The sequence below is a fragment of the Peromyscus eremicus genome, chromosome 2 (assembly GCF_949786415.1).
Source record: "Peromyscus eremicus chromosome 2, PerEre_H2_v1, whole genome shotgun sequence".
Taxonomy (NCBI): Eukaryota; Metazoa; Chordata; class Mammalia; order Rodentia; family Cricetidae; genus Peromyscus; species Peromyscus eremicus.
In genome coordinates, this window is record NC_081417.1 from 53,541,735 (window position 1) to 53,567,061 (window position 25,327).

The following is a 25,327-nucleotide window of genomic DNA, read 5'->3' on the forward strand; positions in this document are numbered from 1 at the left end:
TATATAGAATAAAAAAAAAAGTATAAAGCCCAGAGGCAAAAAGCAGTTAAAGAAAAATGAGATGTTAGAAAAGCTGGCTAGAAACAAGCTAAGCTAAGGCCAGGTATTCATAAGTATGAATACGTCTCCATATATTTATTTGGGAGCTAGGTGGTAGGTCCCCAAAGAGTAAAAAAAAATAAAATAAAAATAAACTAAAGCCTACCTTCTCTTTTCTGAAAATTATGAATTAGATCAGATTCTCACTGGAAACATCATTACCTATGAAAGAGCAGATTTAAATATTTCACTCTTGAATCCCAAACCATATCCACCCAGTTATCCCAGAAAAATTTCATTACAGGCATTTATCAGTCGCATGGTGAACCACCACTCTGATATTCAAGCTTAGGCATTTATATTACATCTACAGGCAGATACAGATGTCCAACAGGTCCCAAACCCAATAAATTTAGTATTCAGAAGACCTCAGAAGTCATTGTCACACAATAATACTGAAGGTCAAGACCTTGGGTAAAATTATCTAGAAAATGTGTATAGAAGGAAGAAATTTATTCTTTGTCATCCATTTAACAAATTGTCATTGTTACTAGACTTAGAAAATGAGAATGGTTAACTCACAATAGCTTCTTGCTTGTCAAATACAATCTACTTGCAACTCCAAGCATGGCTTACTTACTTTTACTTGCATTAACTTAGTTGGCTCCTCTTTCATTGGAAAGCTTCCCTGTAGTAAAACTGGAATCTCTACCCCTCCTTCCCTCCATTTCAGTCTCCATTACTAAAGTCAGAACTTGGCAGTCTCAGGAGTTCATCCGTGAGCACTAAATCTAACTCCAGTGTTCCTGCTGGTAAATAACAAAATTCAACACCTAGCTTAAACTAAAAATTGTGTTGGTCATACAACATGGACAATACTATGCATCTTGGGGTGTTCTGATCTAACTTGTGAGGCTCGAACTTGAATTGCAAAACTATTGATGAGTACTCTATGAAACATACAGCACTAGCATTAAGGCAGGAATGGAAGAATTATGGGAACGTAAAGGAAAGGAGCCCCTCACTCAGAAGTTTAAGCTCGTCACCAAGTTAGAGAAAATCAAGAATTCCAGTACAATTAACACTTGCTATGAAGACTGCCAACATCCCTTTATATAAAGATATTTCATGTTGAACTAGCAGTAGATCTTGCTTAAGGTTCAAGCCTCTATGCCCTTCAAGTAAGGCCTTAGTCCTTTGCTAGATATCTTCTGGGAATCTCATATGAGTATTAACTGTTTCCAGAGAAGTTATCCTAACTCAAACAATCCTGGAGTCTGGAGTTTTACAACATCAATCGTAATCTTGTTAGGTATTCTTCAGGAACCACCTTACGATCTCACTTAACTCCTTAGCAAGCCATCAAAGGCAATGCCTTGAAAGGTCAGCAAAATCCTGTACAGAAACATTGTGAGGACAATGAAGTACGATTCTTCTTCCAGCTTTGCTTCATACTGGCTCCTCTTAGGATTCTCTCCCTTGGTGTGTCTAAGGGTCCAGCTTTGCACGATGGGAAGTCTCTCAAACTCTTCGGGCTGCTGCGGGCGACCGCTTCGGTAACTTGACAAAGTTAAACAATTGTAACTACTTTATGACTTGTGTGAAATTTTATCTGTCTTACACCACAATGCTAACTTCTATCAATGAGCACTCCTATTTCACGGTGTTACTCAGGTTATGCACACTAACTACTTTTCTCCGAATCCCTCAAGGCTCCGGGGTTAGCTCGAAGTCACAGACACAATGCCGCAAATGCCACACCGCGGAAACATTTCTGCAAATCGTAAACGCTTCTTCAACAGCTCACGAGTGAAACTGAACATTAAGAGGCGCCAAAAGAGCCCGACACAAACAACCACCCTGCCTGTCTGCAGGCGGCTCCGAACAGAGGAGGGGACGGCACGACACAGCTCGAAAAATAAGCAACAAGCTACAGCGTTCATCTTTCCCGCTGGCTCTTGCGGGACCAACCGAACGGCCTTCTGACTTCTTCCGCGCGCGTTCCGTTCGCGCATTTTCATGACGTCACCGCGCCAGGTATCGCGGTACCACCCTGCCGCGGCGGCCCCTTCACAAAAGTCTCGCGAAACTTGTTCCCCAGGCCCACAGCTCCGCTCTCGCCCTCTTCCACGCCACCCCTACCCGGGCTTCTCCCTCTCTCTTTCTCTCCAAGTCACAACATCGCCGCGTCCGGTTCCTCAAGCCTCGCCTCCTTCCTCCCAGTTCCGACTTCAAACCGGAACTGGAAGTGTGGTGGGCGGGGCCCGCCGACGGAAAGCGCTGAGGAGCCGAAGCCGGGACTCGGCTGTGGCCCCGGTCGGTCCCGCGCCACGGAGCGCCCGGCGGCGGGGCGGCGCGGCTCGGGGCTGAAGGGCGGCGCGCGGGCGGGCGGGCGGGCGCGGCCCCCCGGGCGCCGCGGGGGATCATGTCGACAGCCTCCGCCGCCTCGTCCTCCTCCTCGTCTTCTGCCAGTGAGATGATCGAAGCGCCCTCGCAGGTCCTCAACTTCGAAGAGATCGACTACAAGGAGATCGAGGTGGAAGAGGTGAGCGAGGCCCGGCCCTGCAGCCCCGCGCCGCCTCGGATCGGGGGCGGGAGACGGCTTCTTCCGGACGGGCTTCGTGGTTGACTTGGAGTCTGTGACTCTCTACCTAATTACAGATGTGGTCCACCGTTCGATTATCCGTAAATAGATCGAGCAGAGTTTGACGGCTGCGGAGTCTCGGTTCGCTGGTCGTGGTGTTAAAGGCCAAGGGTGTGTGTGTCTGTGTCTGTCTGTCTGTCTTCTAGCGTGGTGTGATACGAAAGGATGCTCGGGACAGGCTGGTAAAGAGATGCGTCTCACGGTGCTTTCCCTGGTCCCGGCTTCTTTCTCTGGTACCATAGAGTAGTTCTGTCTTCTATTGAGCTAGGGTAGATTAATTCCATTCTTCAGTGACGTGAGTCTGTTATGAAAAGATGTTTGAAATGTGCAAAGAAAGTGGCACATTCGGAAGAGGCAAGTAATGATGATGGTGATAGAATATAACACCACACCAGAAGTCACTGTTAGAAAACCCGAATAAATTAAACCTTCAGTTGGAATTTCAGAACGAACGTTTCAGAACGTCTTCAATACATCACCTTTTTTCAGATCCATAGTGGGGCCAGTTAGTTCTAAGAGTCTTCATTTTTACAAAAGAAAAACTGTGTGTGTGTGTGTGTGTGTGTGTGTGTGTGTGTGTGTATACTTAAAATGCAGCTTAGAACTCGTTAAAATTTTGGTTAGAAATGCTTTCATGCAGTTAATATGAGTTTATCCTATTTTTAAGCACTTTGTGTTTTCTGTACCTCAGTGTGGGGTTTATTGAAGTCTAGACTCTTGAGTTGTCTTTAAATTTTTTTAATTATTGTAGTAAAGCGTTAAGAGTTGCAAGCTAATTAACACTCAGCACATACATTTTTACCTTAGATGACTATTAAGTCGTATCTGAGAACATGACTGTCTTACAGGTGTGATAAGAGTGAGGTTTAAGACAAGAGGGTTCAGGGGGTGGGATAGACCACTGTGTGACTTGGTTTCCCTCTGCTCTCTGAGTGTTAGTTTCCTTAGCTGTAAGATGGGAGTAATTGCTACTTTATCAGTGTGACAAATCCAGTTGAGCTGTGAATGCATAAAAGCCAACGTAGTGTCTGACATATAGTTAGGAAATAAAGTTCAGGAGAGGAAGGGTGACCTGCTTTAAGGTCACATGCTAAAAGAAGGCCTGTTTTTTTTTTTTTTAAAGAGGAAAACATTTATATGTGAGGGTTTTTTCCCCCCTCTTTGAAGCTAAGATAAATTCCTCTTTTCAGAAGTGGGTAGTTGATCCAGCTTTCATAGATAACATTCTTTTTTAAGACTAAAATTTCAGTGAGTCATTATACAAGAATTGCAGTTTTTAAATAAGCGTTTACATGTACTCTGGCGAATTGCTGTGCTTGGAGACTACAAATTGTTATATAATTATAACTTGTACTTCATGGTCTACCACTTGTTTCCATAAACTTCCTCTGATTCTTTTTTATACACTACTCTTTAAAGCTTTCACACTCTTGCTTCATTGAGGCCTGCAAGTTGCTAAGGGAGACAGTAATCAACTGAATGTTCAACCCAAAGCTGGTCCACTTTTGAAATTTGTTTCATTTGAGTGCCTAGTTTATTTTCATATTCTTGCTTTAATTCAGGCCTTTCTGATGTCAAAACCATTACATTCTTTCCCTTGTAGCCTTCATTTGAGCATACTAAACAGGGTTGTATAGTCAGTGGTGCATCACTAGCACAAGGTAGCTATTTTTCAACTCACATTCCACCTCTAGTTTAAATCATAAATAGAAAAACAGAAAGATGACCCAACACAAAAACAATCTTACATTGCTTTCAGTGTTTTGTATGGACAAGTATATCACCTTTTAAATTAAGAAAATAGTGGCTCGGGGTGTAACTCAGGAATAGAATTCTTGCCCACCATGCTTGGCTTCAATTCCAGCACACAAAAAGTGAGTTAAGAGAACCATATTATTTATTTCTCAATAACAATATAATGGAATCAGCATATATCAGCACAAAGATAATTAGAAGCTGTGGTTAAAGAAAGCAATCTAGCTACAGAGCAGATGTGGAATCATTTAATAGACACACATTTCTAAGACAGCAGATGCTTTCCATCACTGCATTCTTAGTATTGCGGCTCTTCACTATCAAAATTTAACTCTGCTGTCAAATTTATCAGTTCTCTGCTTCAGAAATCTACATGGGTACTTAACTCTTTTAAAAGTCATTCAGTTTTTAACCTTCTTGTACTTGAGTGGAAAAAATTAGAACTATAGATGGCATTGAGGGTGGGATGGTTAAAAAAAACCCAATGTGGTTTGGTGAAAAATGTATTAAGCTGAGTATGTGGAAAATTAGGCGCTGTATGGATTATGTCAGAATATATTTAGGCAGGTCATTCATTTTGGAGACCTGTGATTTCTCTCTTGAATTGACAGGACGAGATCATTAGATGTCTATTCCAGTTGTAAAATAAAAAACCTGTATCTTCCTGTTCTCCACAGTAAATTTAGACATTCTCAGACAGTAGTCATAATCTCCCAAGAAAGGGGGTTGGGTAGACAGAACCCATTTTATAGATACTGACTAGTGATCATAGAGTTTGGTTTGCCAAAAGTAACATCAGTGGTAGAGCTGGGTGTTTGAACTTTCTCACTCATGAGTCCCTTGTTCTTTCCTCTAGATTTACAATGTCACTGCAGTACTCCATAAAGGAACCTTATTCTAGAAATGAAGATACAAAATACTGATTTCCTTCATAGGAGTTGGTCCTCCTCATCTAACATTTTCTTCTCTGTACAGTATGCTAAGGCTCCATGGAAGAGTCCTAGGATTAATTATATGTTCAAAATCACAGTTGGAGATGTGGTACAGCTCAAGCATATAAGCCATAGCTTGACAGTTGAGTGACTCTCAGCAGCTCCAGTAAGTGGAGACAGGATTGAAGCTAGATGCCAAATAAATTCATTTTCGTTGGTTCAAAATATCACTAGTGAATAATTGTCTTTGCACTTGTTCCTCTGCGTTACGTGCTCTTCCTCCAAAGCATCACATGACTGGTTCCTTCTCACCGTTCAAGTCCTACCACAGATGTTCCTTCCCTAGAGAAGCTTTCCCTAATCAACTTGACTTTCTTATTTCTGTTGTCCTTTGTGGCACTTACCTGTAGTTGAATTGTGCATCCCTCTGAGACAGGTGTGAAGTTTTATTTACATTTCTAACCCTAGTGCACAGCACCTAAAGGTGTTCTCCATTTGTTAACTATTTGTTGAGCCAGTAAACAAAATTATCACAACAAAATTATGAGAATTACGTGCACATCTGGTTTTCTTGTATGTGGTAAATCAAGAGTTAATTTACATAATTTGCCTAAGCCAGCATTTACACAAGAAATGAGATCTGACTCTTCCCAGTCTTGATTCCCTTCTACCCCATTATACTTAGCAAATACTTAGATTTAGCAGGGGTGAAAGATACTATGAAGAGCCAGGTGCTGAGTGAGTCAGTCATTAAGGTGGACTTTAACTTAAGTACATAGACTGTATTTATAGGGGTGACTCTGTAAAAGAGTCCCAGAATGTTGACCACAACCAAGGATATTGGACATGTACAATCACTCTTTTTATGTGTGTGCTTATGTTTTATTGAAGAGGCACAGAAAAGGTTTTGTTTTTAAAGCTAAAATATTCTAGGATGAGATTATATAGAAAGAACATTAGCAGTGACTATAAACTATTAGGCAACTGATTCTAGAGGAGAACCTAAAATTATAGGGCCTGAATAAACTGAGTCTGTGGGTTTGTTAGTGGCTTGTTACAGATATCCAAAAATAATCAGTAAGTTCTTCTATGTGAAACTGGTGGCCACCGATCTCAATAGAAATCTGGAATGGTTACAATAAAGAAATGGCTACAGAGATTGTTTATGTGTCATACACATGTTGCTGAACAGATAATCTGAGCATATCATTTAAAGGAAAGGCTCATTAAGTGGGTCAGGTGTGGTATTAGTTGCTTTTACATTGCTGTGATAAAATATCATGACCAAAACCAACTTACAGAGGAATTGATTTTGGCTTACAGTTGTAGAGAGTTAGATGTTGATGGTGAAGACATTTTGACAGGCTTTAAAAGACTAGAAGAGCAAAAAAACGAAAGCTTCATTTTTATGTTATCAAGTCTGTCTTGTCAGCAGTTCTACACTGTGACAGTTTATTAATAGATATTGAGGCTCTGAATAGTTGGAGACGCCACGTCCGAACTAATGAATTTAGGATCTATGCTTGTTCTGTCATGTTCCAGATTTTTTGCCAGAATAATAGTAGCATAGCTAGAGGTCCATTCATACAGTGCATAGAACAGAGCTAGACCAAACTGACAGCCATAGTCACTGAACTAAATAAAATGGAGACAATTAACATGAATCATCTAATATTAAATTAAGAGCTCAAGAGTATACAGCCTTTTCCATTACTTTAGGTGTTTAGGTGTTGGTTTTTAATCTTATTTACATGAAGGAAAGGAGTAATTAATGTTTCATACTTAAAGGAATTAGGCTGCCTGTGTGCATGTTCACATCTATGTAGGTGCACCTGTATACACATGTACGTGGAATCCTGAAGACCTACAACCAGAGTTCTTCCTCAAGTACCATCCATCCTCTTAGGACAAAATCTCTTGCTGGCCTGAAACTCACCAATGAACCCCAGGGGTCTACCCATCTTTGTCTCCCCAGTGCTGCAGTTATAAATGTGTGCCACTACACCAAATGTTTTAAATTTAGCTTTTAGAAATAGGTCCTCATGCTTGTGGAGCAAAGACTCTACCAACTGAGTTCTCTCCTCAGCCAAAGAAATTAATATTTTAATTGTTTTTTGTGTCTTTAAGTAGTAAGTGCATGATTACTCTATATACCATCTCATTTATTTATTAAGGATTAAATTTGATTCTGTTTTATGAAGCTAAATTGTTTGAAAATCAAAAGAGCTAAACCACAGGAAAAAATGCATGCAACAAGAGAATCTAAAACATTTTAATTTAGAAAGAAATGCTTTTAAAATCAGTGTCTTTATATTTCTCTATTCTGGTTTTACAAAGAAGTGATTATAAGACATATCTGAAATCTACTTGCAGGTTCACCATTTTAATAAACATGTATGATGGCATAGATATTTTCAACCTTTACATGTTCTCTTTTCTACATTGTTAAGAAAATTGTTCTATGTGGAAAATAATGTGTATATGATAGTATAGAAATTGTGTTATGTTATTCAGTTATGAAAACAGTCTGCAAAGCTTGTTTTGTGAACTTGAACTAGAAATGAGGTAGCAAATAAAGTATAACTTTATTATTTTGTAATTGTCTCCTTCAGTTTATCACTATATCTCAAGGGTTACCTTTTTGGGTTGCTAGCTGCTGTTTGCAACATTGACTTGTCTTTCTAACAGTGGACATAATTTTCTTTTATGTTTTTGGTTTGGTTTTTTCATAGTCCAGACAGGCTAGTTTCTCTCATAAAGATCTGGCATTTTATATTCTCAATTAGTATAAAAATAAAATTTGCTACCAAGCTATTGGCATTTTAAAAATAATTTATTTTTTAAATCTTCCAGTTATGAAAATTTCCTCCACCAGCCAAGTGTTGTTTTACATTATCAGTCTGAGAGACAGAGAGAGAGTGGACTTTCTTTTATTATTTTTATATTTTAGGTGTGCGAGTGTTTTCTGCATGTATATCTGTGTACCACATAGGTGTCTGATGCCCACAGAGGTGGGAAGGGAGCATCAGTTCTCCTAAGAGGTATAGACAGTTGTGAGCCCCCATGTGGGTTCTGGAAATGAAGCCTAGATCCTTTGAAAAAGCAGTCAGTACTGTTAACTGCTGAGCCATCTCTCTCTATCCCTGGAAGTACACTTTCGTAGCTAATGAGTCCTATAATGGCAGTAGGCTACGTGTTGTTTTGATCATTTCCTAGTAGTAAAACAAAACTCATTCTGTTTTGTATATATTGTGGGATGTGTGGCCCATTATAGAACATGTGAAGATACAGTGTGTTAATTCAATGAAAGAGTCAGTAATAGCTGACATTAACTTGTAGTTCTTTACTGGAATCTGATTAAGGCTTAAGTTGTAATAAACTTTGTCCAAATAAGACTTCTCAAGAATGTAAGGATTGGATTAATTAGAATAAATAACACACTCTATAAATCATTTTAAGATTAACGAGTGCACACATGCACATCACAGAACACATGTAGAAATTAGAAAACAACTTTCAGGAGTCCATTCTTGCCTTTCATTTTGTTTGAAACTCTTTTTTCTTTCTCTGCTGCTATGCTGCATAGTTCTAGGCAGTTCTCTTCTGCTTCCCATCTCCCTGTAGGTGTGCTGGGATTACATTATATCCGTGCCACTGCATCTGGCTTTTTGTGTGGATTCCAAGATTGAACTTGAGTTGTCCAGAGAGATGGCTCATTGGGTAGAAGCACTAGCCATGAAAGCCTCAAGTTGGTATTTGACATGCTAGACCTTTGTAGTGCCTACAGTACTATCTTAGTTACTTTTCTAAACTTAGAAGAATGTATTGGGGAGGGGGAATTGCATACTGTTTCAAAGTGTGAGTCCATGACTATCATGGCTGGGAACATGGCAGCAGTCAGGCATGGTGCAGAGAAGTAGCTGAGGGGATTACATTTTTTGCACAAGTTGGAGGCAGAGAGGAAGAGAGACTTCTGAAACCTCAAAACACCCCACCCCCAGTGACACACCTTCTCCAACAAGGCCACACCTCCTTCTCTAAAGAGTTCCACCAACTAGGGACCACTTATTCAAATATATGAGCCTATGGGGGGCCATTCTCATGCAAACCATCACATTCCAGCCCCTGGTCCCCATAGACTTGTAGTCACATCGTAATGCAGAATGCATTTAATCCAACTTCCAAAGTCCCCCATGGTCTTTCACAGTCTCAGCACTCGCTGTTTAAAAGCCCCATGTCACTTCTGATACTCGAGGCAATCTCTTAACTATAACCCCTGTTCAAAAGTAAATTACATACATCCAACATACAGTGGCACAGAAAATTACCATTTCAAAAGGGAGGAAAGGGGGCATGGTGAGGAAATTGTGGAACAAAGCAAGACTGAAACCCAGCAGGGAAAGCTCCAAAACCTGTAGCACCATGTTTGATGTCAAAGGACTTAGGTGACTCTTCCAGTCCCATTCTTTCTTGGGCTGTCTCCACTCCCTGTTTACATTTCTCTCCTCAGCAGCCATCACACAGCTCTGGCATCTCCAGCATCTTAGGGTCTCCATCACAATATAGGCTACACTTTCACAGCTTCATTCAGGGACCCCCCTGCCACCCACCTGATGACCTGATGTTAGTGACTTTCCAGAGGATGATTCTACAGTCTCTTTACTATTGTATTATTCCTGACCCTAAACCTAGAATCCTGGCGGAAGCTGTCAAATTCTGCTCTAGGTTTGGGATGGAACTTTGCCCCCTCCAGGAATTACATTTGCGCACACTTGGATCTGTTGATGTTTTGCTGTGTTTAATATTGTTTTCTTAGCTTTAGAAGATTTCTTAGGCATTTCCTTTTTACTAGTTAGAGAATTAGCTGAGTGGGGTCTTATCCTGAGAGCACCAATCTCTTTATTCCATTCCTAATCAGACCTCTACTTATCTCTTTCAGTACAAACCAAGCCTCCAACATTATATTTCCTGGTCCCTGCCCCCCCCCCCCCCACTGTGCTTTTGTATTTCTTTTTGCCCTGCATGCTCTTTTTCATTGTGGATCTGATTAAGAGTGGTCTCTAGTAACTACACAACTGAGTCAATACTAGACAGTCTTGAAATCTCCTCTTCCAGTGACATTAGTCCAAAATTCTTCAATTTAACCTTAGGCAGATTCTTAGGATAAAGGCTACCCAGCCACATGCTTTGCCAGGATGTCACAAGAGTGGCAGTTTATAAAAGAATGCGTTTATTGGGTGATTGCTTAGTTTTAAAGGGTGAGTCCATTGTGGCAGGAAACTTGACAACAGGCAAGCGTAGTACCGGAGCAGTAGCTGAACACATCTTATCCACGAGTTTGAGGCAGAGAGAGTGAGAGACTGGGCCTGACTTGGGCTTTGGAAACCTCAAAGCCTACCCCATGACATACCTCCTCCAATAAGGCCACACCTCCTAATCCTTCCCTGAAACAGTGCTACCAAGTGGGGACCAAGCATTCAAGTATATGAGCCTATAGAGCTAGGCTATTCTCCTTCAAACCACCACAAGTACCTCCAGCTTGTAAAGGCAACTTACATTATATCCTGAGCTTAGGCAAACACCTGGATGGGAACGTGATTTTGGTGTATAAAGTCATGAGATAGAGCACAAACGAGGAGAGGGGGTTCATACAACAGAGACAAAACCTAAAAAGTACTAGGATCTGAGAGTTGGACAGAGGAAAAAGAATTGGTGAAGGAGACTAAGATGAAATTATTCTTCATTGGTCTTCTAATTAACATTTTGGTTTCTAATTTTTGGTTACTATAGACAAAGGAATATCTTTTCATACTTGTCAGATTGTTTTAGAAGTCAAATTGCTGTGTCAAAATGATCACACTTGTTTATATGTACCTTGATACGTATTACTGTCACCTGGACCAGATCATCTGAGGTGGCCTTCCAGGGTAGTACTCCTGTCTGCTGACTCAGCTGGACTCTTAGCAATGCCCAGTCATTCTCCATGTGGCCTTTCTGTATCAAGTGGGCATTTATCTCATGATGTTGGGTTCTAAAAGGAAGGAAACAGAAGCTGCTAAAACTTCTTGAGCCCTGGTTCTGAAGGTTCCAGAGCATCCACTATACTACTGATAAAAGCCATTCTTGATAGACTTGACTCAAGGGAAGAAGCCGTGAACTCCTCAGTAGAGCAATGGTAAAGACAGACAAGGACAGAAAAGACCGAGGGCAGCCATCTTGGGAGACTTGCTTTATGTGCAAGCTTCTGCTAGTCCCACTCACTCTTGTTTATGAAAGGGTGGAGCCCTTTTAAAAATCCCCTCTCCACAGTTAACCTGTTGAATGTGATATGTTAAAAAATAGATGGTTGCTAGTTGTAGCATATTTTCTACTTCTGACGGCTTCTTCCAGTTTGATGCTGTCAGTTTAAGTAAAGAACAACCTTCAGTTCTCCTATTTCTGCTGTAAAAAACAGCAGCTGGATACACTAGGTACTCAAGAAATGTTTCAGGAGTAAAGAAATGCAGTTTGCAATTCAGTTTACCACTGAAGAAAGACCTTTCTTCTTGCTTGCTGACTTGGTCTTCGCCAGACTGTCATCGATACTCAGAAATTCAACTGACTTTGCATTAAGGTCTGATTGATCAGCTATCATTCCATTTCAGGTCTCAACCCTCCCTCAGTAGCCTCTTCCCTGTGGTCAGACTTGAATTTCACTTATCTTGCTCCTTTTGCAAGACTTACGAGTCATTTCCATATTCAACTGAGGCCAAAGAAGCCTGGGGTAGGGCCTCGTCTATGTCGTCCTTGCCGTCCTTGCCGTCCTTGCCTCATTCTTAGGCCTTTGTAACTGCCCATATGGAGCACATTTGTGAGGCCGTCTGCCTTGGTCATCTCAGGGAAGAGTGTGGATGGGGAAAGGTTTGAATGTTTTCTACCATTGAATCTCCAAACCTGTTCTGGAAAGGGAGGCTAGTGAGGTCTGTAGAATCTACTGTTAGTCCTTGCCTTTGGCATTCTTAGCAGTTTAAAAAAAAAAAAGTGTTAGAAAAAAAATCTAAGTTCTATTATTGTGTAGCTTTGGATTTCTTTTCTAACTCATTTTCATCTCACAAAAAGTCAGTTTTCATGTACTTCTTTTTACTCCTGATATTTAATATTTTACTCCTAATAATGCCATATGAAAAATTGAAGTCTTTATAATATAAAGAAATATAATTATTTAAGCACTGGCTCCATGCTTATAAACTGACTCCTATGAAATCATGACAGTTATTTCTATCAGATGTTTCAGTAAATGTGCACAACTTTGACATCTTGCTTTTCTCTATTACTTAGGACATGTTACTTAACTGTGTATGTGAAGTAATTTATGACTCAGATGAGAATGGAGATTTCTTAAGGCCATGGGTTCTCAGAGTGACTGGTTTTATTTCAGATTGTTTGATAAAATTGATTGCTCACATTTTGTTCCCGTGGTTTAAATTGAAAACTCAGTCATCATTTCATCGCTAGGTGGCACTTGTGAGTCATAAATAGTCATGCGTACTCAATGCAATTATGACAAGTACATAATCTATAAATACAGAAAATATTTGAGATCTGACATTCTTTAGAATGCTAAATACTAGTCAGTTTAATTCATCTGTGGGTACATGGTTGGAATGCTTTATAATCATTCATTCATAATTAATAATGTCAACAGGTAGGCTGATCTATGTGCATCGTCTTAGTTTATTATGACCATGAAGTTGAAACCTCTTAAGACCTATTTGCTGCTAATTTCCTGTGGAAAAAATGAGTGCTTCCTTCAGCTCCTTACACTAATTCACACCCAACATGAGCACTTAATGTTTATGATTCTATGACCCCTGTAGATAAACTTAATTTAGGAACTCTATAGATACTCACTAGGGAAAATAGAAGCATCTCTGCTTTAGTGCCAAGAAAAAAAAAAAAAAAAAACTCAGCTGTTAATTTATCTAGCAGTCAGAGTGAACAGGGTACCTAGCAATAAGAGTGAGTACGTAGGCAGACACATTCAAACTCAAGCCAATTTCTCAGTGATGTTAAAGTAACTAGATTGTGAGTATAAATCACCAGGGTTGGCTTCTTGTTCTTGTTAAGGCTTGGAGAACAAGACAGTGGGCTCTCAGTGCCCAGGATGAGGAAATGGAAAAACTCTCCAAACGAACCTGGCTTACTTGGGACCTTGCCTAGAGGCAGCCTGGTTACCTTTAAGCTGAGTATAGCCCATAGCATGTGGTAATTACGTGCTGTAGGTTTCAGATCCTACTTCTGAATACTTTCTTACTGTGTATTGTGGGTAACTTGCAACCTGTGACTGCTTACCTTTAAAATGGAAGAGGATTAAATGTGCTAATCCATGAAAAATACACCACACTGCCCCTATCTTATGGTGAACACTGAGTATGAGAAATATTCACACTGCTTTATATGACTTAGGAAATAGAATTGGAGCCATGGCTAGACTGTCCGTGCACCCCAGGTTATAGCTTCTGCCCTAGAATAGTTCTCCCTTTTTCCTCTGTGGAGTAATCCAGTGTAGATTTTTAAAAACAACCATTTGATCATTCTAGCTACAGTCAGCTTTGCTGTTAAGGAGTTTTATATCAATGTGTCTGAAGTGAAGTGCTCACCAAGGGATCACGGATCTGATTTATGTGTTGAACCACTGACATTCTGTTGTTGGGCTGCCTGCCATCGACTGTACTCCACTGTTTGTTCCCTGTGTAGACTGGAGAGCGTGAGTTTGCCTCTTTAAAGCTGTATACTTTATGTGTAACACGAGGAGAACATTAGCACCTCCTCTTGAGGCTGTGTAAAGAGGGATGTGGGCACAGCACTCTCTCAGTGCCCGCTAGTAGAAAATATATACAAATGTAATGAATGGAGATGGACTTTTGCCCAAGGAAAGGGCCGTGCCACAGTCTTAGATACATAGAAGAAGGTGGGAGATTGGAGATGATGATGCTTAACTAACGCCCTTCATAATAACAGTTGAATCGTTTTGATCTGACAGAGATCAAGCTAATTTTTAGTTTTGTTTTCTTTCTTTTTTTTTTTTTTACTTTTCCAAGTATTTTTAAAAATAGAACAGCTTGACAGAGTAATGTACCCATGTGATAGCCATTAGTTTTAGCAAGAATATGGCATATGGTTGATCTGTATTTTTATAACTTTTTTAAAAGTAAAACTCACCTATGTGAAGTGTGATTTAATGACTTTTGCAAATTTATCCAGTTGTCAGCCAATCACACTCAACTCTCAAACATGTCGTCACCTTGGCAGGATGCCCAGTAGCCATTTATATTAATTCCAGTTTTCATCCTACTCTGAGGCAACCACTGATCTGCTCGCTGTCTCTATATTTTTTCTCATAGGCATTTTATAAACGAACCTTGAAATATGTGGTATCGAGGGTCAAGGGTTTTTTGGGTTTTTTTACTTAGTATATTTTTCAGGTTTATCCATGTTGTTGCATATAGCCATATTTGTGTATTTTTCTTACCTAACAATATTTCATTGTACAGACAGTAACACATTTTGTGGTACTTCGGAATGCGTCTTTTATCATATGTATCTTTAGTCTTTCTCCCTCCATTCCCTACCCCTATTTTGTTATTTGAAAGCTGGTTTTAATTTCTTAAAATATTATATGTTCTTTTTTATCTTTTTTTTTCTGAACCACTTCTCTACTCATTCATCTTGCCTTTAATTTTCTTCTGTGATTAAGACATTGCTTTGTGTCTTGTATTTTTTGTTTTTGCTTGAGAATGAAGAGGTTAATTTCACAGATTAAAACTGCATTTCATCCTCAGTCTCATGAAAAATTAATTCTTAGAAAAATCAGATAATGGTGGTTTCTGAACCTTTGATCTGACTTAAAAACTGCCTTTTTCATACTGAACTGGGCCTGCTTCTGAATTTTGGGTTTTTTGTTTGTTTGTTTGTTTGTTTGTTTGTTAATTAAGGTTGTCGGAAGAGGAGCCTTTGGAGTAGTTTGCAAAGCTAAGTGGAGAGCAAAAGATGTTGCTATTAAACAGATAGAAAGTGAATCCGAGAGGAAGGCTTTCATTGTGGAGGTAAGCTGCAATGTCATTTCTGTCCAGATTCTTCACCAGAGATACTCTGATCTTAAGGTGATAAAAGACATTGTTTCTGAGTTTTCATTTTTCTGTGTACGTGAACCTCAGCAATTTGATTGAACTGAAGGTAGTGCCATAGGAGCATGCTTTTCATCCATGGACTCCAAATCTGTTTCAAGGTATTGTATTTTAATTTTGAAATGGTATTCTTTTCCATTACCTAAAATTAAGAATCTCTTATAATGTTGTAGAAATAATACATCTTTCTAGTGAGAAGCTACTCCAACCACTTAGAGATTAATACAGGAAAAGCTCTTTACGGAAAAAGTGGGGCCAGTTGTGGCTAGCACCCAAAGAGGAGCCCGCCTCAAATTGAAGATTTTTCTAACTTATATACACAGTGGGCTTTTGCATTTCACATATGTTGTAATCCTTACGCTTGTAGGTCTCAGCTCCAGGTTACACTTGGAACAGTTTAAACAATACAGGAGACCCGCAAGTCTGGCCACTTATGCACATGGGAGATTTACACAGCACCAGAGTTTTCTTTTCATATGGTTGTTATCCAGGGTCTTCTTGCCCATCTGGCCGAATTACGTTTTTCTCAGGAAGAGAAGTGAGGGCTTTATGGCAGCCAAGGACTTAACAATCAATGGTTGTGACCCTGTGCTGCCCCCGAGCTGCCAGTTAGAGGCATGTTATGTGGGGATGGGTGTAAATGGCTGTGAATCCTGGTGAGCAAATGTTTACATCCAGCATTGTAAATTTTGTTTATCTCTAACAGGCTGGTTCGCACACTATTTATCTTTGAGGTATTTGGGAGGCAATGATCCCTTAGCTGAATTCTGCTTTGTGTGATTCCTATCTCCTAAGCAAGGCTATTGGTAAACCCTTTGTAACATCAATTTTATTACTTTGAGTTTCTTCTGCATAATGAGGTTTTGTGAAGTAAATCATGTTGGTTCTCTTGTGTTCATTGCTTGTTTATGATTTGTTTGTAGGTCTGCTGGGTCAGTTATTACTAGTCTCTAACTTGTCAACTTCCAAAATTGTATACTGTTGTCTCATTTCAGATTCTCGTCATCCTTCTGAGTTTATGCCTTGTAAACAACAACAAAAAATTTCACCTACTTTATAAGACTCGGAGAAAACAGGAGTAAATGCTTGAATAATGTGCTATGTGAAGTTCACTCTAGAGTTTTACCAAGATGGAATGTATTTATATATAATAAATACATAATAGTTTCTGTTAGGACAAAAAATTCATGAATGTCAACTGTAAAAAAAACTGTCCAGTGGCCTATGATAAAAAGGTTAAGAGACTTTAGTGGGCTTCCCATGAGCCAGTAGCATGTGACTGGAGAAAAGGAGAAAGAGCGGGGTGGGGGCGGGGAACATAGGACAGGACAGGAGCTCTCTGTAGTAACTCTAAGAGAGAAAATGGAATTGGGGCAGCTATTCAGAAAGAGTGTGTATGTCATGTCGGATAAACTGAAGTTCAAATCCTGACTATGGAATCTTTAACAGCTTAGCTGTTTTATTCTCTCTGGAACTTAGCTTCAAGGTGTCATATTTAAAATGGAAGTAATAGTACCTATCTTCAGAGTCAAAGAACTCCAGGAGCACATACAGAATAGGTAAATTGATCACCTGTGGCTCTAATGAAAGTAGCACAGCTTCTGGTGTGGGTAACTCGGTCAATACCGTATCTGGGATAATGCCCTGACTTGTGGCAGCTGGTTTCTTCTATGTTTGTCCTGACTTGTTCTTAACTCCCATTACAGCACTTTGTGCATGGTTTAATGATTTCTCTATCTTAATATATTTGATTATGTCTGTGTTCCCACTTGAACTGTAGGACAGGGATTCCAGGCAGGGACTGGGGATTTCCATAGTGCTTGCTACCTGGTGAACAGATGTTACTGAATGATTTAAACAGATGTTCTATATGACAATAAGAGTTCAACAACATGGTAAAATAAGTACCTCAAAAACTAGCACTTTTTAAGAATCCATAATTTGTTACAGCTCCGGCAGTTATCACGTGTGAACCATCCTAATATTGTAAAGTTGTATGGAGCCTGCTTGAATCCAGTAAGTGTTCCTCCTATTGTGCTATAAACCTGTAGGAAACAGTATGGCAAGTGTATACAGTTTAGATACTGTGTGAAGCTGTTTTGATCTGCTCTGTCTTACCTTTTTTTCTGAAAATGTTACACTTCCTGCATTTCATTTGTGTCTAGTCTTAACACAACAATATGCTGGTGGAGTTGTCTCAGGTACCTGTTAGCTTTGGCCACACCATTTTATAAAGCTCCTTCATCTTGTGTAAACAACAGTTCTCAAAACTAATTTAATTTCCAGAACTAATATAATTTGTTTTTCTAAATTCTTTCCTTCCCCACCTATGGACCCCAGTAATTGCTGGCCAAGAGAGATCACCTGTCATTCCTTATGTTATCACTCGTCTTATTTCCTTAGCTAACCTGACAATGGCCAATGAGGGGTCACAAAAGGAAACTTTTCAATCCTTTCCCCTTCGTCTTTTCTGCCCTGTAACTACCCTGGCCTGTAAGCAAGCAGTGGGCTCTTCTTCCTATACTAGACCCCATATGAATAAAAGCCTGCGCTGTCATGGAGTAGTTAGTAGTCTGTCTGTCCTCGCCAACCTACATTGCCAGTAACTCACCTTGTTACAGGACTTGATGTCCTAGAACATGCCTTTATTAGCACTGGAGAAGGTCCTCAAAAGGTCTTGTAATTCTGTTTTGGCCTTGTTATCCATATATATATATATATATATATATATATATATATACATATACATACATATATATATATGTATATATATATAGTGACATAGTGTATATCAAATAAAGCTTGCCTGAGGATCAAAGGACAGAACCAGCCACTAGATTAAACATAGAGGCCAGGCAGTGGTGGCACACCTTTAATCCTAGCACTGGGAGGCAGAGATCTGTCCAGATATCTGTGAGTTCAAAGCCACCTTGGACTATATGAGATGATTCAGTCTAGGAGAGAAACAGGGCCAGGTAGTGGTTGCACACACCTTTAACCCCAGTACTTGGGAGCCACACGCTTTTAATCCCAGCTCTTGAGACCTCATGCCTTTGCTACCAGTATTTGGGAAGCACACACGCCATCAGTCCTAGCACTAGGAAGGAAGTGAAATGGCTGGGGAGACAGGAACAAGAGCCTTTTGGCTGAGGACTCAGAGACAAGTCAGGATTCGTGGAGTTAGTGAGGAGAGAAGTGGCTGTGGCTTGTTCTTTGTCTCTCAGATCTTTCAGCATTTACTCCAATATCTGGCTCCAGGTTTTTTAAAAGGAATCATTTTCAGGGCAGTCAGACAGTTGAAGTAAGTTATCTGCAGGGAGGGCCCAATAGTGTCACTCCAGTTAATTCTGGTGTATTCCCTTTAGGTATGTCTTGTGATGGAATATGCTGAAGGAGGCTCTTTGTACAATGGTGAGTATCAGCTAAACCTGCTTTTAGCTAGTAGATTGAAGCAATTGGAAAGCTTTTAATGAAAACTAAATTACCTATTGACCTTCACAATCCACCATCAGAGTTCGGAGTTCATTTTGTTGTTTGGCCTTTTTCACTGCTAAGGACTTGGGGCAAGAAAGATGCTATGACATTTATATACATTTTTCAAGTTAACAATATTTTATTATGGTCAAAGCCTGAAGTAACAGTTGCTTTTTAAATAGATTTTAAAATGTGCTCAGTCATTTTTCTTTCTATCTTTTTAGTTTTGAGCCTTCATTTTAGAACTCTAGCTATATTTCATTTTACCATTCTTTATTGTGCATTCTTTTCAAAACATAAAATGGTGAAAATTCATTTCACAGAACATTTTAAATTGTTACTGTCTTAGTTACTTTCCTATTATTGTAACCATGACCAAAGCAACTTACTAAAGAAAGCATTTAACTGGGCTTCGATTTCAAAGGGTGTGGCATTGTGGCAGCAAGCATGTTAGCTGGGACCATTGAGAACTTACATCTTTATCTGAAAGCAGGAGGCAGAGAGCACACTGGCATGGCTGAGTCTTCAAATCTCAAAGCCTGCCTCCATTGACTGCTTCCTCCTCCTAATCCTTCCCAAACAGTTCCATCATATGGAGGCCAAATTTGTACACATACAAGTCCATACTGGTCCTTCTCATTCAAACCACCACAGTTACCGTGAAAGAAAACTTTGTGCTTGTATTACCCTTGTGGAACAAAGCTTTCAACCTACAAATACCAACCTCATATATGTGTGAGTTGTCCCTGTAAGATTTATAAAATCGACAGCATTTACTTTAAGTTACCATTATTTTACATAAACATTTAGTTATACTCACTGATACATTCTTCATTGTTAATTTGTATATAGTACTCTAATTTTATTTGAGAGAACTACTAGTTTTTAGCTACAATACACAGTATAGTTGTAAGCATCTGATATGGCCATCTTATTTTACTACTGTTTCTCTATTCCACCTTCATAATGAATAGGTTTGCTTATAATTTATGTGATTGTATGAAAGATACTCAATCTTAAAAGTATGGTAGTATTTATTTCTTTTATTTGAATAGCCATTTGGAAGTTATCTACTAAAATTTCTTAAACATGTTGTTTTAATCTAGAAAAGGCTTAGAAACAAGTCTAAAATATTTGTGAAGGAATCCCCATTTGTGTTCTGATGGTGCTTGCATTTATATTGTTCCATGTTACATGCAATAAAGTTCTTTTTAGTTGTCGTGCCTTTCTCTTGCAGTGCTGCATGGTGCTGAACCATTGCCTTACTACACTGCTGCCCATGCCATGAGTTGGTGTTTACAGTGTTCCCAAGGAGTGGCTTATCTGCACAGCATGCAGCCCAAAGCACTAATTCACAGGGACCTCAAGCCTCCAAAGTAAGTTTTAGTGGTGTGACACTGGTTTCTCCCCTCTTGCCAACTCAATTCATTTCTAATTCAAGGTAATTGTCACTCTTGACTTTCTCTTTTCTCTTCCTTTTATTTACATGATTGTTTTTTACTTAAATGTTTATCATCTAGCTATTTATCTAAACTTATATTTTAGAATGTTGTCTGTGGGGGATGTTTTAATTAACTGCAGCTCTACATTATAATTAGAATCTATTAGCCTGTAAGTCCCATTCTGTACTTGTACTGTGTAAAATTGCTTCTGCATAGTTTTCTGAGAGCTGAGACAAGTCTGACTTACTGTTCCTGCTGCACTCCTAACAAGAATGGGGTCTGCACATGGTAGACACTGCAGAGCTGTGCCAGTGGCCTGCTGCATTCCTCACAGGAACAGTGTCGCACATGGTGGACACTGCAGAACTGTGCCGGTGGTGTTCTTGTTCTTAGAGACTGAGCAAAAGCATTTCTGAATCTGGGTAAAGATGCAAACAGACCAGATTTCTCCATAGTGAGTGAGAATCCTGATACTTAGAGAACCTTTAAAAGGGTTGATGAACAAGAATCTAGACAAAACAATGAGACAGAAATTTTGTTGTTGAATTGCATGCATAGGAAAGTTAAAATATGACAAAAGTGTTTGGTAGTATGACATTGTAAATTGTGGCTTATTTGCTTATTATAATCACATTGAATTAAAAGAATTTTCTAGATCTCTAGTTAGAGTTTAAGTAGAACAGTACATACAAGAAGTTAATAGGATGTATAATTACAGCAAGTTTTCATTTACTTCTGTTGAATAGTTACTACAGTATGGTTATGCACATTTTATGACCCATCTCTATTTCTGTTTCTTATCAAAAGTAAAGTTTGTAAGTAAAAAGATTCTCTTTGGTAGTTGTATTTGAGTCCTAGCACCTAGGCAGCTGAAGTTCTGAAACATTGCCAGCATTTAGGCTAGCATAACTATACAAGACTCATAGTCCTCCTCCCAACACTATTCTAAATTCAGAAATGGTATTGAGATTAAACATTGAATAAACACATAAAATAAGAGCCATTGGTATGGAGGGGTAGCTCAGCGATAGAGCATTTGTCTGGCATACACAAGACCCATGGTTCAACTTCCTACACTGCAAAAACACATAAACCAATACTATTGGTTTCCTTCTGTATTGATCTGTTTTACTTTATCTTCAGTTCGATTATTTGTTTCATGTTATGTTGCTATTTTAGAAATAAATGTTTGTGATTAAACTCCCACTCCAGGACACTATAGTGCTGCACTGTAGGAAGCTGTTAAACCTGTATCTAGCTGAACCAAAGGGATGTTTGGTCAGGAAATGTCATGGGACTAAGGATGGAGACATCAAAATTTGAATGTCTCCTCTAGTCCTCTAGGTTATGACCATTTAATTTTTCCTGCTATTCCTCCAAACTGTTAGGCCATTATACATGACCAAGTAACATTTTATAGAAGTTTAATGATAGCATTCGTTTAACTTGGCTTTTTCCAGTTCCATGATTATCTCTTCTTTTACTATAAAATCAAATACTGACATTGTGACTTTTGAATCTTTTATAATAGCTTGCTGCTGGTTGCAGGAGGGACAGTTCTGAAAATCTGTGATTTTGGTACAGCTTGTGACATCCAGACACACATGACCAATAATAAAGGGAGTGCTGCTTGGATGGCACCTGAAGTTTTTGAAGGTACAATCATAAAAGCATGATATGGTTGGTAATCTGCCTTGACTTATGTAAATCCAGGATGCATTTACAACACTATATATAGTGTACTTCTGAATAGTGCATAAAGGGGTCTTAAATAACTATAGCCTAAGATTTCAAATTTTATGGCAGAATTTAAATTGGCATTTTCTGTGCAGATTCACACATATGTACAGCCGATCCTCATTGTTCACAGGTTGCATAATTGGAAAGCTGTCTACTTGCTAACCTTTAGTTGAGACGCTTTCAGAACTGTTCCAGAAGTAAGGTCCTCATGTACAACAGTACACATTTTGAGTCATACCCAGCACTCTCCATGGTTGTTTCTCTGATAAGGTGAATAAGGGACCCTTTGCAGTTTATTCAGACGCATGCTTTCCCTTTTTTTGTTGGTGGTCATGGTGATTTTACTGTTTACACTAGCCCCAGGAGTAGTGCTACCTAAATACAAGAAAGCTTTGAATATGTAAGATACCTGAAAATATATGTTAGTGGGTGTTCTCTCCAACATGCTCAAGAGTGCCATGAGTTTGACACTAATGAATTACTGGAGTGTTAGGTGAAGAGTCTTTAAACACACACACAAGACAAGGACATATATTGATTAATTGACAAAGACACATAGGAACCTAGGTCTGTATTTCCCCTGGGAGCAGTGGTTCAGTGATTATGGAGACTTCTTAATAGAGTGTATATGCCCAAATAAGGAGAATGAACTGTATCTTTGCACTGATTTGCTATCAGTTAAAAATTAAGAGTGCTGAGGTTTAGGTGGGCATGCCTTAAAAGGACTGTGGGTGCAGATATGATACTGAGATCTACCCATAAAGAGTAAGCTAACATTTGCTTCTTTTACATCTCCATAGCTCACTCAGATGTCCTAAGATTAGTCTGTATATTTAAGTTTCTGTCTGAAAACAAGTTCTCTTTTAAATGAGAGACACTGAGCTAAAGAAATGGGCTTTATGTGAATGTCCATTTGTATGAATGTCATAATACTCAAAACACATTCAAGAATCAGACTCTACTTAGGGGCTTTGCTTTTTGTTTTGTTTTGTTATTGTTTTATTTTGTTTTTCAAGGCAGAGTTTCTTTGTGTAGCCCTGGCTGTCCGAGTACTCGCTCTATAGACCAGGCTGGCCTCGAACTCACAGAGATCCACCTGCCTCTGCCTCCAGAGTGCTAAGATTAAAGGCATGCGCCACCACCGCTGGGTAGAGCTTTGCTTCTTTTCTTCCTTCCTTCCTTCCTTCCTTCCTTCCTTCCTTCCTTCCTTCCTTCCTTCCTTTCCTTCTTTCTTTCTTTCGGTGAATTTTAAAGTTTTTTGACGCTTTGTGTTTAGCCACCCCCAGAGACAGGAAATGCTATGCAGCTTGTCACTTGACTAGCACTGTTGGACTAGAGAGGCAGGCAGATCTCCTTGAGTTTGAGACCAGCCTGGTCTACATAGTGAGTTCCAGGACAGCCAGGGCTACACAGAGAGACCCTGTCTCAAAAAACAAAAAACAGTGTTGGACTAAAGATGTTTAATTACATAAAATTAAATAATGCCTTTCTTTCATCTGGATAGTGCAGGTCCTGTTTCTAGTAATTTAGTCACTTATTTAATGTCACTTTCTATGCATTACAGTGGCACAATATTGTAGTAAATAAAGCAAAGGGGTTTGTTATGCAGAGTAATTGTCATTTCTATTTTGAAGGCAACAAAGCCTAGACTATTAGGTTATGTAAATTTCTAAATTTCTGAAAGGTGTCATCAGGCAGCAGCTGTAGCCTAAATTAGATTGCTATGTGTGGCAATTCTATATTATTTGCATGCAGATATATCATCATAATAACTGGGGTATGGATTTTTTATTGATGGTGGTAGTTTGCTGTGTGTATGTGTATGTATATATATGTATATACATATGTGTATATATACATATATGTGTGTGTATATATATATATATATAATGTTGGTGTATCCTGTCTTAGTAGTACAATTTTGTTCATAATCTACTTTTCATTTGACATTCATAATTTTAATCACTTAAGTTTTCTTTGTGGTTTTTAAATTAAGAATTTTAACCATATATTAAGGAGGAAGCCACTAAATTAAAACAGTGCTTTACTCTGATGGCAAAGAATGCTGTCTGTCACAGAGCAGGAGAAGTATTAAGGTAACAAATTACAGGAGCTGGGGATATAGTCCAGTCACAGAACATATGCTTTGTATGAAAACGGCCCTCGCTTCCATCTCCAAACAAGCACTCTTAAAAGAAATTGAGGGGCTGGAGCAATAACTCAGAGACAAAGAGCCCTTGCTGCTCTTGCAGAGGACCCCGGTTCAATCCCCAGCACCCACAGAAGGCTTACAAAGGTCTATAACTCCAGATCCAGGGTGCCTGATGACTACTTTGCCACACATGGTACACAGACATACATACAGGCAAAACATCATTCATACATATAAAATAAAGTTAAATAAACCTTGTTCTAAAAGAGGAATTGAAAACTTACGGAAAGAAATAGAAAGGTGTTTCTAACTATGCCTATAAAAGAGTCATTCTACACACAGAAGAAGAAAGGCCAATGTATTTTGTTGAAAAAGTAGAAAATAATGAGTTTCTTGTATAGATTTTGAGTATATTGTTTATATTTAATTCATTAAACTGTATTTTGAAAAATTTAAGAAAGTAATTGCTTAACTCTGTGTGTGACAGTCTCTTAGCCAAAATACCCATTCCTTTAAAATTTTTGAAACTAATTGTTTCTGTGATTCCTATGGAACAGGTCTCAAGATTACACTGCCTTTTTTTTGTAGGTAGCAATTACAGTGAAAAGTGTGATGTCTTCAGCTGGGGTATTATTCTTTGGGAAGTGATAACACGCCGGAAACCCTTTGATGAGATTGGTGGCCCAGCTTTCCGAATCATGTGGGCTGTTCATAACGGTTTGTCAAAAGAAATTTTTCTTGAATATATTTTGTATATTTCCTATTTGGAAAGCCGTTCCCATCCTCTTCCCCAGAGACCATGTATACCAGACATTGAAATGTAGACCATGTACACCTGACACTGAAATGTAGTCCATGTACACCTGACACTGAAATGTAGACCATGTATACCAGGTCACCTTCCCTTAGCACTCGCCATACCTTTCTTTGTCTCCTGTTCTGATGGGGAGAATTTAGACGCCTCCGCATAGGGCTGAGGCTGC

The 25,327-nt window shown here is 39.1% G+C and overlaps 1 protein-coding gene across 2 annotated transcripts in view; it reads left to right on the forward strand.

Moving 5' to 3' along the window:
* Window positions 1-2,440: 2,440 nt before the first annotated feature.
* Map3k7 (mitogen-activated protein kinase kinase kinase 7) overlaps window positions 2,441-25,327 on the forward strand; it is a 63,400-nt gene continuing 40,513 nt past the window's right edge. For both annotated transcript variants that reach the window (XM_059254072.1, XM_059254073.1), the window contains exons 1-7: window positions 2,441-2,584; window positions 15,345-15,455; window positions 17,487-17,552; window positions 18,902-18,947; window positions 20,248-20,386; window positions 21,984-22,108; window positions 24,933-25,061. In XM_059254072.1, the coding sequence (XP_059110055.1) occupies window positions 2,465-2,584; window positions 15,345-15,455; window positions 17,487-17,552; window positions 18,902-18,947; window positions 20,248-20,386; window positions 21,984-22,108; window positions 24,933-25,061 (736 nt within the window). In that variant the 5' untranslated portion in view covers window positions 2,441-2,464. The remainder of the gene's footprint in view (window positions 2,585-15,344; window positions 15,456-17,486; window positions 17,553-18,901; window positions 18,948-20,247; window positions 20,387-21,983; window positions 22,109-24,932; window positions 25,062-25,327) is intronic.